At 35.3% G+C, this 14081-nt stretch overlaps 2 protein-coding genes across 2 annotated transcripts; both read left to right on the forward strand.

Annotated features, from left to right (window-relative positions):
* The first annotated feature begins 10628 nt into the window (after positions 1–10628).
* On the forward strand, positions 10629–11132 carry LOC130590142 (uncharacterized). The gene has a single exon (XM_057392139.1). The coding sequence runs from the start codon at positions 10629–10631 to the stop codon at positions 11130–11132; it is 504 nt and encodes a 167-aa protein (XP_057248122.1).
* Positions 11133–12343: 1211 nt separating this feature from the next.
* Positions 12344–13309, forward strand: LOC104903628 (uncharacterized). The gene is made up of 2 exons (XM_048637342.1): positions 12344–12658; positions 12722–13309. Exons 1-2 carry the CDS (start codon positions 12344–12346, stop codon positions 13307–13309), a joined length of 903 nt encoding a protein of 300 aa, XP_048493299.1.
* The last annotated feature ends 772 nt before the right edge of the window (positions 13310–14081 follow it).

Genomic DNA, 14081 nt, shown 5'->3' on the forward strand with positions numbered 1-14081 from the left:
TAACTATGAATAAATTAATCTCGTATTACTTTTGCTATAAATAAGTTAAATCAAAATAGTATCCTAATAAAAGAGAATATTTATAGTACACTTGGATGTACGATGCTCATGGTACATCCAAGATTATTTCCTCCAAATGAGCAAATGAGCAAATGAACAAATGAACAAACATTTCTACTCATTTAAGGAGATGAGCAAACCCTTTTATTACAAAATGAGCAAATGAGTAAATGAGCAAAATGCACATATGAGCAAATTGGTGTCAAATGAACACCTAAAGTTCTAAGTTATTACAAAAATACCCCTGGGTGTACCATGAGTGAACTCCTAGTTAAATGCGACATGTACCATAATTTCAACGGCATTAATTCGTTTACAGCAGAAGTAGATATAAGGTTAACTTATTTTATGATAATCAAAAGATTGACTTATTTTGAGAAGATCAACCAAAAGTTGACTTATTAAAAACAAATTTTCCTAATTGTTATTTTTTTCTAGTTTCTGAATGATGTAATCAGAGCTTTTGGCTCAGTGAAAAAGATGATGTTCTATTTATGGTCTTACCTTTTTTTATATAAAGTTGATGTTATATCTCCTTTTACTATGTGTTTTTTCATGACTATATATGTTTTTTATGAATGAAAATTACGTATGGTCTTTGATTATAAATTATGTATTTTCTTTTTATTTTTTTATCTTTCTAACCTGGAATATTTTAGTCAAAATTAGAAAACTTTGATTGCGTGTAGTGATTATTATGTATTAAAAAACATTTCATTTTGTTCTGACAATAGTAAGAGTAAATTTTACTATTTGAAATTAGAAGAGTACTATTAATAAAACAAACATATCTTTTAGATTAGAAGAGTACTATTAATGAAATGAACATACCTTTTAAATTAGAAGAGTACTATTAAGATGAACTAGATAGTTGTAAGAGTAAAAGAACATACCTTTAAAATTAAACGATACCCTGTTTTTTAAGATCTTACTACTATTTAATTTGGAGTTGAAATGTACTTTTGTTCTTTAATTATGGAATTGAACAAATTAGATACGCTGAATTACAAGTATAATATGCTCAAAGCTCAATCCACTCAAGATAGTTGATGGCAAGAGTACATATTTTGTATTGAAGGGAGTATTTGTTCTTTTTATTCATTAGGAAATTGGTTCGAAGACCAATTTCTGTTAAACTATGATAAGCCATATTTATATATAGTTTTCAGATGCATTTAGGTTGTATTTTAGAGCATTTAGTTTCATATTTAGGTTCATTATTGCATTGTAGTCTTAAGTTATGTTTTTCTATTTGTATTCGGTATGTTTTCTTGTTTTTGATGAATTTCAGGCATTGAAGACGTATTTGGAGTATGATTAGCTAAACTTGAGGATTAGGAGCACTTGGAAAGGAGTTACAATGCATAAGGATCGTATGGATATGTCATAGTACGAGTTTGAGCAAAAACGAAGCGGAAAATCATTAGAAGAAATGTGAAAAAGAGTCACGTCTACTCTTCTGATCATAACTTTTGATGTGCTACTTAAAATCGAGTAATTCCAGCAGATTTGGAAACTAGACTTGAAGAACTTTCCAACGATAGGTGGCACGCCCCGAGGAGACTTTTAGTCAAAGAGTTATGCTTTTCGGAAGATTGCACTGTTTCTGCTGGAATTTGCACGCGTACGCGCGGATCACTAATCCGCCTATTAATGATTTGATTAAGACTTTCCTAATCTTGTAAATGACTTTCCTAGTCATATTAGGTTAAAGAATATTATTTAGATTAGTTTTTATTCTTTTTTCTCTCTCCTGCCCTCTCCTTGTCGTTATTTTTTTTATATTTTCTAGGTTTAGTTTAGTCCTCTTCTTTTCTCTCTAGTTCTTAGTTGTAAACCCTAGTTTTCATCTCTTTCATTAATTCATGATTTCTTTTAGTTTCTTTCCTTGATTTCTATAATTATATTTTCTTTTATAGTTTTAAATCTGATCTTTTATTTCATGTTAGAGTAGTTTTTTATTTCTAGGGTTTTGGAATCCATGTTTATATGCTATGATTTGATTGATATTTATTCATAGTTTGATTATTTATTGATTTCTCTAATTGATTAGTATTTTATTGTTAATCTTGCAATCTGATCAATTGTTTGACTAAATATTGCTAATATCGAGTCATAGATCGAGAGATAGTACTCTTTAGAGGCTTACCTACAATTAGCAAATCTGATTATGTTGAGCGACCGTACTAGCATATGTTGATTTGAGAGCGTTAATGCCTGACCAAGGATTAATCTGTGCTCTAGATATCTGATTGATTGAACCATTGATGATAGGGAAATTCCCATTGGTAACCTTGTGTTTTTTCGTTTTCCCATTGGTGACCTTGTGTTTTTTAAAATCCCAAAAATAACTTTAAAATGTGATTAGCTTCACAAACGTGACTTTAATAAAGTGTTAGGCGTTAATTGTCAGTTAAGTTTATGTTTTTTGCTTAACCATGGTTTTCCTTATTTCCTTTTCCCTCCAAAATCAGATGTTAAGCTTCCCACCCTCTTTTAACCCTAAACTCTATAAAACCCCTCCTTCTTTGCCCCCATTAACGTTCTTCCCTCTTATAAAAATGTCGCAACTCTCATCTTCTTCCTTTTCTTCAAATGCTGCTAGGCTCATCCATGGAGGTCAAGCATGGGTGAAAATCAGAAACTGCAGCAAGTGTCAGCCAATGAAGTATTGCCTCATCAAAATTTCAGGATCCCGAAACAACCCTGGGAGGCCATACTATAAGTGCTATGAATGTGGTGAGTTTTCGTGGGTTGGTGAAGATGATATAAAACTGTTTGATGCTCAAGAAAATGGTGAAGCAAGCAACACAAGGGCTGGGGACATCTCTGAGTTGAAATCTATTATTAGGGCGTTGGAGAAGAAATTTTATGTTGTAATGAAGTTGGCAGTGGTGATGTTCTTTGTCTTTTAATTTGTGTGATTCTTAAGTGAATTAAATGGTTCAGGTTGTATTGAATTTGGATGGAATAAAAGTACTGTTCTTTTACCTTGGTTGTAACTATATTTCAAGTGACATTCTTCCAAATTAAATCATAAATGCTTAACAACATTCAAGTGACATTCTTCCAAATTCTTCAAATTGCAATCTATTTCCCATTAAATAACATGTCACCCACAATACAATTGAGTTTCAGTTTAGAGACATTGAATAATCTGCCAAAAAAGGAAATTGACATTGAATTTCAAAAAAGGAAATCTCAAAAACTTTCACCACAAAAGGTCAATGTACAGTTGCCAAATAATGGTCTAAATAGAGCAGAATATAATTGATTTAACCTAATATAAGCCTAATTCTTCTTCTTCTTCTTAGTTGCTGCTCCTTTGTTGCTTGTACTTGCCTTTCTCTTAGTCTCCCAGCAGCACTTGTACTTGCAACAGCAGCTTCCTTCAATTTCTTCTGCTTCTTTGTTGTGCTCTTTGACAAGTTAACTTGTTGTGGCCAAAATCACCACAATTTCCACACCTCATTGAAGTACTCCTTTTTCCTTTCCTCTGTTCTTCTTCACCTCTTCTTCTGTTCCTCACAGGCCTTCCAACACCCCTTCTCAGAACAGGTGGGTGAATAGTGGGAAGGTTAGTTTCAGGCCATTGATCCTTGTCAGGGATGGATTTGATTCCATTGCATATGCCATTTTGTACCTCTTCACAGAATACCACTCATGTACAAATTTGTGTGGGTCAAGGCCAGCCATCAAAATGGCTCTCATTCCATGCCTGCATGGGATACCATTTAGCTGCCAAGCATTGCACACACATGTGTGATTGTTCAAGCTAACAGGGAGAGTTGATTTCCCATCAACAATTTCATACTCTCCCTGGCTTGACAGATAGGCCCTACATGCCCTTGACTCCACACAAAGAGCTTGCACCCTCTTCACAATATTAGGACATATATCTGACCTCTCCCATTTCTCACATATTTCCCTTCTTGTGGCCATTCTGACCATTGTAACTCTCCTGATTCTGAAATTATCACCAAATGCACTAGTTAGTTAGTATAAACCAACTTAATGTTAACAAGTGTACTAGTATTAACCAACATAAATACTTGAGTTTAATGTTAATTACCTTCAAGCAATGTTAAGACAGGCCTGCACCTATCAATTCCCAGAGTGGAGTTGAAAGACTCTACAAAATTAGTCTTATTCACATCTGACTTAATTGATGTATCAAACTGATGCTTGGTCCATCTCTTTTGCTCTCCAAGGTTTGCCAACCAAATCCTAGCAGCAGGATTGGCCTTCTCAATTTGTTGCATTGCCTTTTTGAATGTGAATTCAGATGTGGCACCAGCAGCAAGCCAAAAAAGTTGCCACATCTTAGGGCCTGAAAAAACCCTTTTCCAGTTCACACTCAAGTGCTTGGTGCAGTATCTTCTCCCAACTTCTGGCCATAATTCCCTACATGCTTTATCTATGGCCTGCACAAGTTAGATGATGTTAGTCAGCTAATAATTTTCATAAAAAATAACCACAAAAGCAAGTAATGGCATTGTGTATTTACCTTGTGTCTATCAATATTATGCACCAATTATTGCCTCTGTCACTTTGTTGCAAGACATTCTTCAAATGGTAAATAAAGAAGCTCCAACCCTTTTCATCCTCTGCAGACACTATTCCCCAAGCCACTGGAAACATCTCATTGTTTCCATCCAAGGCCACAGCAGATAATAATACCCCACCATAATTTCCCTTCAAAAAGGCACCATCAATTCCTATTAAGCTTCTACATCCACCAAACAGACCTTCCAAAGCAGCCTTAAAACATATGAATATGCTACTGAAGCCTAATGGACTCTCTGGGTGTGATTCAGGATTCCAAGCACAGCTTGCAACAGAGTCAGGGTTAGTTGTCTTTATAGCTTCACAATATGCAGGTAACTCAGAGTATGATACATCATGGCCACCATGAAGTTCCTTTAAGGCCATATTTTTCATCCTATATAGTGTACTTTTGCTCATCTGGACTCCATACCTAGTCCAAAGCAGCTCATTAAGAGCCTTACCAGGAATGTCATTGTTGGCTCTTATGTCTTCCAACAACACTCTACAAGCCCACTTAGCTGACACCATGGAGTTTATTGTTTCCAAGCCCAAACATGTGTGCTCAGACCCTTGAATGGACTTAATGGCCCATGTCACCCCATCTGGAAGCTTTGAAGCATGTAATCTCCAAGGGCAATCCATATCACTACACCTCACTGTGTATACCCAATTACTGGCCTTCTCAACAACAACAGCAAACCCACATTGTATACAATAATCTCTCACCACATCCCTCAAATGCTTCTTGTCTGTATACAATTGCCAGGGTCTGATGATAATCTTCCCAAACTCTTCTTCCTTGTAAAACTCCCCATTCCTGTACAACCTAGCCATGTAATTGTCCATATCTTCACAATCATCCTCCCATATAGGTCCCTCAAAAGGATCAAATCTATCATGTATCATTGCCAACATATCATGTTCAGGTGGACCCTCAAAGTCATCCTCTTCACCCTCTAAGTCACTTTCATTTTCAACACTACCTATTGTTTCATCAGTGTCCCCTGAATTGGAAGGGCTGTAAGCATTATCATCAGTACTTTCATGGCCTAAATTACTCTCTATTGCAGCACTGGACCTCTCACCACCCAATAATGCACCAGTACTGGACATCTCACCACCCACAGAAGCAGGTTTCAGTAGTCCTTTCCTCCTAGCAGTTGACTTTGGTATCCTTTTTCTAATAAATGGTTCTCCTCTCCCTAATAATGGTGGTTCAGGTTGTGTATTTTCTGAGAATGGTGGTTCACTAGGTTGCTGTACTACAAGCTCCAGTGGTTCATTAGGTTGCATTTCAGTTGTTTCACCTCTGTTTCTTTGACTTCTTCTTATGACAACATGTTGGGAGGGTTGAGTCTCAGGTATATGATCAAGGACAATAGGTTGCTGAAAGGATCCTTTACCTCTTCCTCTTCCCCTGCCTTTCCCTCTAAGCCTAGATCTCCCTCTTCCCCTTCCTACATATTCCTCAACAGGAGTCAGTTCTATATTATCCCAGTATGAAAGGTTGTCCACAATGTTATCATGTATATTCTCCAAACTTTGTGAATGACTTGGGTCAAATATTTGTGATTCTGGTTGTGTATTTTGTGATTCTGGTGGATCAGTTTCTTGTGATGGGATGACCACAGCTTCTTCCACACTTGCTAAAAGTCTAGGACTTCTTCTTGGAGGAGATATAAGTGGTTTTGGAGGTTGTTTCAGTGGTCTTGGAGGAGATATAACTGGTTTTGGAGGTTGTTTCAGTGGTCTTGGAGGAGATATAGGTGGTTCAGATTGTTGAGTTTCAGTTTCATTCTGAGTGACTTGTGGTTGTGATTGTGACTCTCTAAGTGTTTTTGCAGCTGTGAACACTTTGCTAGGCTTAGGTACACTCCCCACCCAAATGTATATTAAATCCCTTGCTCCTAAGTTCTCAAACATTTTCAGTAAACTTTTGTCATCAGTCAATTCTACATGTTTCATCTTATGTACATATTGAAATTGAGGGTTTGTGGGTACTTTGGTGTTATCTTTCTTTGCGTTGTCCAAGTAGTCAATAATGCAATCAATCAAAGAAACCTTATCAATGTCCTTCACAACTACATCAGTATTCTTCCCTAAATACTGAAACCTTAGCACAATATTTTCCATGTCTGGTATTTTTCACCCTAAACACAAACAAACAAAGCAACAAGATGTACCAATATTAAAACACAATTTAAAATCGGTCATTCTAAATTCACCAGTTCAAAATTCTAAAGCAATGGAATTTAAATTCATACATTGCAATATTCACCAATTTCAGAAATTCAGTCACAACTCAAAAAGGAACAACTACAAAAACGCAAATAACGAAATTCATAGACTAAGAAAACTTACAAAAACGCAAGTAAACCATGAAACTCGAACGCACCCTTTTCTTCAACCCTTGTTCCACACCATTGAAAAGTTTGCAATAAAAAAAAAAATTTAGCAGAAGAAGCGTAACAGAGATGAAGAAGAAGAGTAGCAGAGACGAAGAAGAAGCGTAACAGAGACGAAGAAGAAGAGTAGCAGAGATGAAGAAGAAGCGTAACAGAGACGAAGAAGAAGAGTTGATCAGGAGAGAGAAAAGTAAAATAAGGAAGTTGAGAAGGTGGAGTAATTTTTTGGGGTGAAATAAATTCATTAAACCATGGTTAAGCAAAAAACATAAACTTAACTGACAATTAACGCCTAACACTTCATTAAAGTCACGTTTGTGAAGCTAATCACATTTTAAAGTTATTTTTGGGATTTTAAAAAACACAAGGTCACCAATGGGAAAACGAAAAAACACAAGGTTACCAATGGGAATTTCCCTTGATGATATTTTGATAGATTATAGTTATTAACATGGTGAACCATTACTCTAGATCCTTTTTAATTTGATTTTCGTAGTTTGATTAGTTTAGAACTTTAATTCAGATATTTGTGATCTTGTTTAGTTTCTCTATACCTTATAAACTAGATTAAAACGACCATCTCTCTGTGGATTCGACCCTGCTTACCCTACTACATTGTTAGAAGGTTTTGCAGGAATTATTTTTGACGGGTGTACAACAGCTTATCAAACTACTAGCATGTATGGCACACCAACTCATAGGTTGGGTATAAGACTAAATAACCCAAAATTAAATGGCCCAATATATTATTGAGATGAGAATTCAAACCTTGAACAATGCCTTGAAATTTGGGGTGGTACTTACTGAGCTACCACATCTCCCTCTAAAAGGGAGTATTTGTTGAACTTAGCTTATCCTTTTTGAACTTAGAATAATTTTTCTAATTAGAACTACCTTTGGTGAAACGTATTCTAATAAATTGAAAAGAATACATACTACTTTTCAAAATAAGTTTGATTTTGTTTAAAGTAAATGTAATTGTTCCCCACATGTAAAAGTTCCAAAAGTTTGAATCAACTATTGTTCATGGAATTTTGTGAGTCATATTCAGAAATAAATATTGAAAAACATAGAACATCATTCACACATTACTCCCTATATTCTTTAAAGATCGACTTGTTTACATGAATAATTAGAATCAGGATCCAGCTGTCCCATAAAAAATATGCTTTTTGTGATTGCCATTAGGACTACAAGCAAGTCGAGTACGACCAGTTTCACTATGTTTGAGCTAAGCTTGATAAGTATTATGAGCGCTTAAGCACGACTTGATCTCGAATCAATTTTAAAGTTCTTGTTCGAGCTTAGTTCATGAATAATGTTGACTTACATTTCTAGGTCAAGCTAGAGATTAAACAAGTTGTACACGAGCTTGTCAACTCTAATTGTTGCTTACTAATTGAAGCAACAATTCCAATTAACTACTAGAACGAATATGCATAGCTAAAAGTCCAAAATGAAGCGATCTCAGAAAGATGAAGTCCAACTACCAAAAATTGCAAATGTTTCCAGCTTAATATGGAAATTATTTTTATCTATTAGGAAAGAATAATGTGCACATTTTTTTTTGATCCATATGAGCCACGAAGGTGGTACAAAGTACAAAGAAGAGGAGGGGGAATTCAAGCCTGTGACCTATCGTTCACAGCACCTCAATCTTAACCACTAGGCCAAGACATCCTTGGTTCAAAGGATAATGTACACATGGTTGTATTGATTTATTTTTCGATAATAAATAATAATTATATCAACAAGATAAACTTTTTTTCAATGTAAAAAATTGTATGTATCGAATAAGTTTCCCGTGAATATAACGAGTCGAACGTAAAAATCTTCAAGCAAGTTAGAGTCATTTACTAAACAAGCTTAAATTTTTTGTTTGGACCATTTTCGTTTATTTGTTGAACGAGTTTTGATGGAGCTTGTTACTGAGTAGTTTTTAAGCATATTGCTCATCTGCAGTCCTAATTGGAGTGCATTTATTGTACACCTCACATTTTGAGGTTCCAATGAACAAAAAAAAATAGTCTTGTGTGTACCATGCTCACAAGTCACAATACACCTAGGTGCATAATAAAAGTTGTATGCTAATTGTCATCTAGTTTACATCCATCATTAACTTTTGATGCCAAATACCAAGCTAAGCTTGACTTAGTGGTGAGGAAACAACCTTCCATCCTCAAGGTTGAGGTTTGATCCCACTAGGTGCATTTCGAGAGGGGTTTCCCCTTACCATCTCTCCCGCTCTCGAAATGTCTGCCTATAAACCCAAGTTGGGTTAACTTGTGAGAGGTTGCGATTTGACAGGGCCCTTCATCTTACCATATCGGGGATCCAAAAATAAACTTTTAATGCAAAATTGAGTTTTTTTTCTATAGAAAAATCTAAATACATGAGATATGTGTTGACTTTTTTATTTATTGACCGGATTTTGAGATTTAACTCAATGTATAATTATCTACAATGGCTTGGTTTTAGTTGGTCTAGCAAAAAATAAAGCTAGCTTTACTTAGTCTAACCATTGGGACACTTGGTCCTTGGAGCTGGTTGGTCTAGAATTCCAGACCAACAACCCCTCGGATGGCGTGCACACAGCTAATAACGAGCCGCCACGTGGCGAAGTAAACTGGCGAAAAAAAGCGTGAAACGCTGGGTTGAAGGGTGAAAAGGTGGAAGAAAGCAAGGAAAGTGTAGCGTTTCATCTTGCGTGTGGGGCAAAGTGACTGATGAGCTGTCAGTGGCTCTGATGCGCGTCAGATGCCACTGAGCAGCAAATCAGTTGCTGCCAAGTGTGCCTTCCGCCAGCGTAGTTGCAGCAAATCAGTTGCAGTCTAACGTTACAAATTTATGTTTCCATAAAACAGTAATTTGTAACGTTACGAATTTTGTAACGGTAAAAAAAAAATGACGTTAAAATTTTTAAAAAAAATTACAATAACGGATATAAAATATTCTTATCTATAAATTGAGCCCAAATTTCATATATTTTACCACACCTCTTCCTAATATATTTTTTTATCTAATTAGCTCTCTACCTAATATTACTTAAAGTAAGTCAATATTATGGATTCAAATAATCCTAATTACTCCCAAAATAATCCAAACCACCCACAAAATCCCCAAAATAATTTCCAATTCGATCCAAGTGTGCTACAAAATCCAGAATTTCAAAGAATGTTTATGTTTTTCCAAAGCCAATCGAATTACCAAAATTCTCAACAGGTTACACAACAATCTCCACAAAGTTCTAATCATCTATCCCAACAACAAGTTCAACCATCTTTTCCTATATCCCAACATATTTCACAACAACATGACAACCTAACGAAAACGACGATGTAGTTGAAATCCAATCGCAGGAAAATGAAAACACCCCTACTTCAAAAAAAGCCACAACATCAAAGTTTCAATGGAGTGTAGATGAAGATCATGCACTCATTTCGGCATATCTAGAGTGTGGAGGAGATGTGTTAAAGGGAACCGACCAAAATGGTGACGGTTTTTGGGGTTCGGTATTTGAGAGGGTTGAAGAGTCACGACGACTCAATCCAACTTTACGCCCAAGGACATTCAAAGCTATCACTAGTCGTTGGAAAAAAATCAACGGAGATGTGAATGCATGGGTCGGGTATATACCGAGGCGAAAAGGAAGAAGGGTCCGGCTGCAATGTTGAAGACGTCCTGACTGAAGCCCGTGAGATGTGGATAGAAGTCCATGGGCCCCGATTTACATTGGAGCATGCATGGAATGTTCTGAAACACTACGACAAATGGACAGATGGCACCCAAATGAGCGGCGGAAGCTCAAAACGGTCTGGTCCAGATGAAGGTGTGAGCTCAATACGTCCTGACGGCGTCAAGAAAGTCAAGAGTAGGAGAAAAGCCCCAAGTTCTACATCTCCATCTCCATCCTCTTCGGAATTTACGAGGAGGATTCGTGTGGGAGAGGACTTACTTGAGTATCAAAAGGAGCGTGATGCCTTGAGAGAATCAACGAAAGAGGAAGATAGAAAGTTCAAAATTTGGAATATATTAATGGCTAAGTCTTCCCTTGATCCGGATGAGAGAGAGATGTATAAAAACTTAAGCTACAATTTAAGGACAAATATGTTTAGTTAGTGTTCATGTTTTTAAATGTTTTAGTTTGCAATTTAGTTGTATCATAATTTTTAATTATGAATATGTATGTGTCTTAACTTTTGATCATGAATGTATCATTATCATTATCATTATCGTTATAATTATTTATTACCATATCATTATTATTATTATTATTATTATTATTATTATTATATTATTATTATTATTATATTATTATTATATTATTATTATTATTATTATTATTATATATTATTATTATATATTATTATTATATATTATTATTATTATATTATTATTATTATTAGTAGTAGTAGTAGTAGTAGTAGTAGTAGTAGTAGTAGTAGTAGTAGTAGTAGTAGTAGTAGTAGTAGTAGTAGTAGTAGTAGTAGTAGTAGTAGTAGTAGTAGTAGTAGTAGTAGTAGTAGTAGTAGTAGTAGTAGTAGTAGTAGTAGTAGTAGTAGTAGTAGTAGTACTACTACTACTACTACTAGTAGTTGTAGTACTACTACTACTACTAGTAGTTGTAGTACTAGTATTAGTAGTATTATTGTTATTATTATTATTGCATTGAATTGTCTAATCACTCACAAATAGTACTGCATTGAATTGTCAACTCACCTGACGTTGAATAGTATGATGCATAGTGCCGCATTGAATTGTCTACTCCTACATTGCATTGAATTGTCTGCTCCTACATTGCATTGATATGTCTAATCTGTAAATGAATTAATGTTATGTACATATGATGGATTTTTCCTATATAATAGAGCATAACTTCAACAATAAAATCACAACTCCATTCACTTTTTCTCTCAATTTTTTATTTTCTAGAAAGCACCTCTTCAATCAACATATCTCCAAAATGAACTATGATTCAAGTTCTTCTAGTTCAGGTTCTGAGTTTTTTAATTACATGGTTCAAGATTACATAGAATGGAGTCAATCCGTTGATGATGAGCAACAAAATGAAGAAGAAATTGTACCCCGCACTAGAAATTTTGTGCGTAGGGAACGTGAGGAAGCTCATGAAAGATTGTTTCATGATTATTTCAGCAACGAACCTCTATACCCCGAGAATATTTTTCGTTGTAGGTTTCGTATGCATAGGCATGTTTTCCTTTATTGTCGAAGGTGTAACAATTCAAGATGCTAAATTCTTTGTGCAAAAACCAGATGCTACTGGAAGGATGGGTGCATCTAAACTACAAAAATGAACAGCGGCTATCAGGATGTTGGCATATGGTTCATCATCTGATGCTGTTGACGAGTACCTGAAAATTGCTTCAAGTACCGCTAGAGAGTGCCTTCTTCATTTTGTCGAAGCGGTTGTTGCTAGATTTGGAGATGAATACTTGAGGAAGGCAAATGCAAATGACATTGAGCGTCTCCTACATGAAGGCGAGCGTCGTGGCTTCCCAGGCATGATGGGAAGCATCGATTGCATGCACTGGAACTGGAAGAATTGTCCTTGGGGCTGGAAAGGAATGTATCAAGGAAGAAGCAAAACAGCAACCATAATCTTAGAAGCGGTTGCTTCAAGTGACGTATGGATATGGCATGCTTTTTTTGGCACCCCGGGTTCATGCAATGATATAAACGTATTGTAGAGGTCTCCCGTCTTTGATGATGTCCTACAAGGAAGAGCCCCAGAGGTCAACTTCTCGGTGAACGAGACAACTTATAACATGGGTTACTATCTTACTGATGGCATCTACCCGAGATGGTCAACATTCATCCCCGCAATAAAGCTCCCCCAAACCCCCAAACAAAGACTATTCACACAACATCAAGAAGCTGTTAGAAAAGATGTAGAGCGTGCATTTGGAGTATTGCAAGCTAGATTTGCAATTATTCGTAAACCCGCTCTCGCGTGGGATAAAGACATATTGTGGAAAATAATCATGGCATGTATCATCATGCACAATATGATTGTTGAAGATGAGCGTGATACTTATCAAAATTACCGAAATCCAAACGAATATGATCAGCTTCAAACTCAAAATAATGAGGGGTCATCTAACCAAGTCGGAGAAGACTCATTCGTTGTGCACAACGGAAGACTCGATGCGCGAAATTTAGGTGCATACATGGAGAGAAGATCTGAGATGCGAGATGCGGAAACTCACATCTCACTAAAAAATAACTTGGTTGAACACATATGGCGTAAGTTTGGGCCTAATCGTCAAGTTGATTAACTAACTTTATTTAATTAATTATGGTTTAAGTTAATTTCAACTTTCATGTATTTGTGTGTGTAAATTATCTATCTTAGCTTTATGTATCAATCTATCATGTATGTTGTGTTTAAATTATCTATGTTAATCAGTGTGTGTTTTTTAATTATCTATCTTATGTAATGTGTTCGTTTTTTTAAATTTATAATGTAAAACATTTAAAGTAAGCTAATTAACACATATTTACTATAATTTCAAGTTAACGCTAATTTAATTTAACGTAAGCTAATTAGCTTGTAACGTAATTTAATTTATCGTAATTAATTTAACGTAAGCTAATTAGCTCGTAATTAATTTAACGTAGTCTAATAAGCTTTTATTAATTTAAATCATCTATTTCATATAAAAAAAAATTAAACATTGAATATGGTGAGGTTTGGTAAAAGTAGGAGAGAGAGTATATGGTGGGGTTTGGTAAAAGTAAGAAAGAGAAATAGAAAAACCAAGTAAGACCAACCAAGCCATTGTGACAAAAAAAAGATGAGTTAGGCTATGTTTAGTTCACCTGAATTTTTCTGATCTGAACTTATCTGATCTGATCTGAACTTATTTTTTCTGAACTGATCTGATTACAAGATCTTATCTTTTAGATTTCTCTCAATATATAAGAAAAAATATAGTCATGTGGGGTCTTGTTTGATTCGTCTCAATGAATACTATTTAATATTCAATTATTATAATTTTTACTAATATGTAATGAAAGATATTTAATAGTAAAAATGAGTTTAAAAAC

This window comes from Beta vulgaris, chromosome 9 (genome assembly GCF_026745355.1).
Source record: "Beta vulgaris subsp. vulgaris cultivar EL10 chromosome 9, EL10.2, whole genome shotgun sequence".
Lineage (NCBI taxonomy): Eukaryota > Viridiplantae > Streptophyta > Magnoliopsida > Caryophyllales > Amaranthaceae > Beta > Beta vulgaris.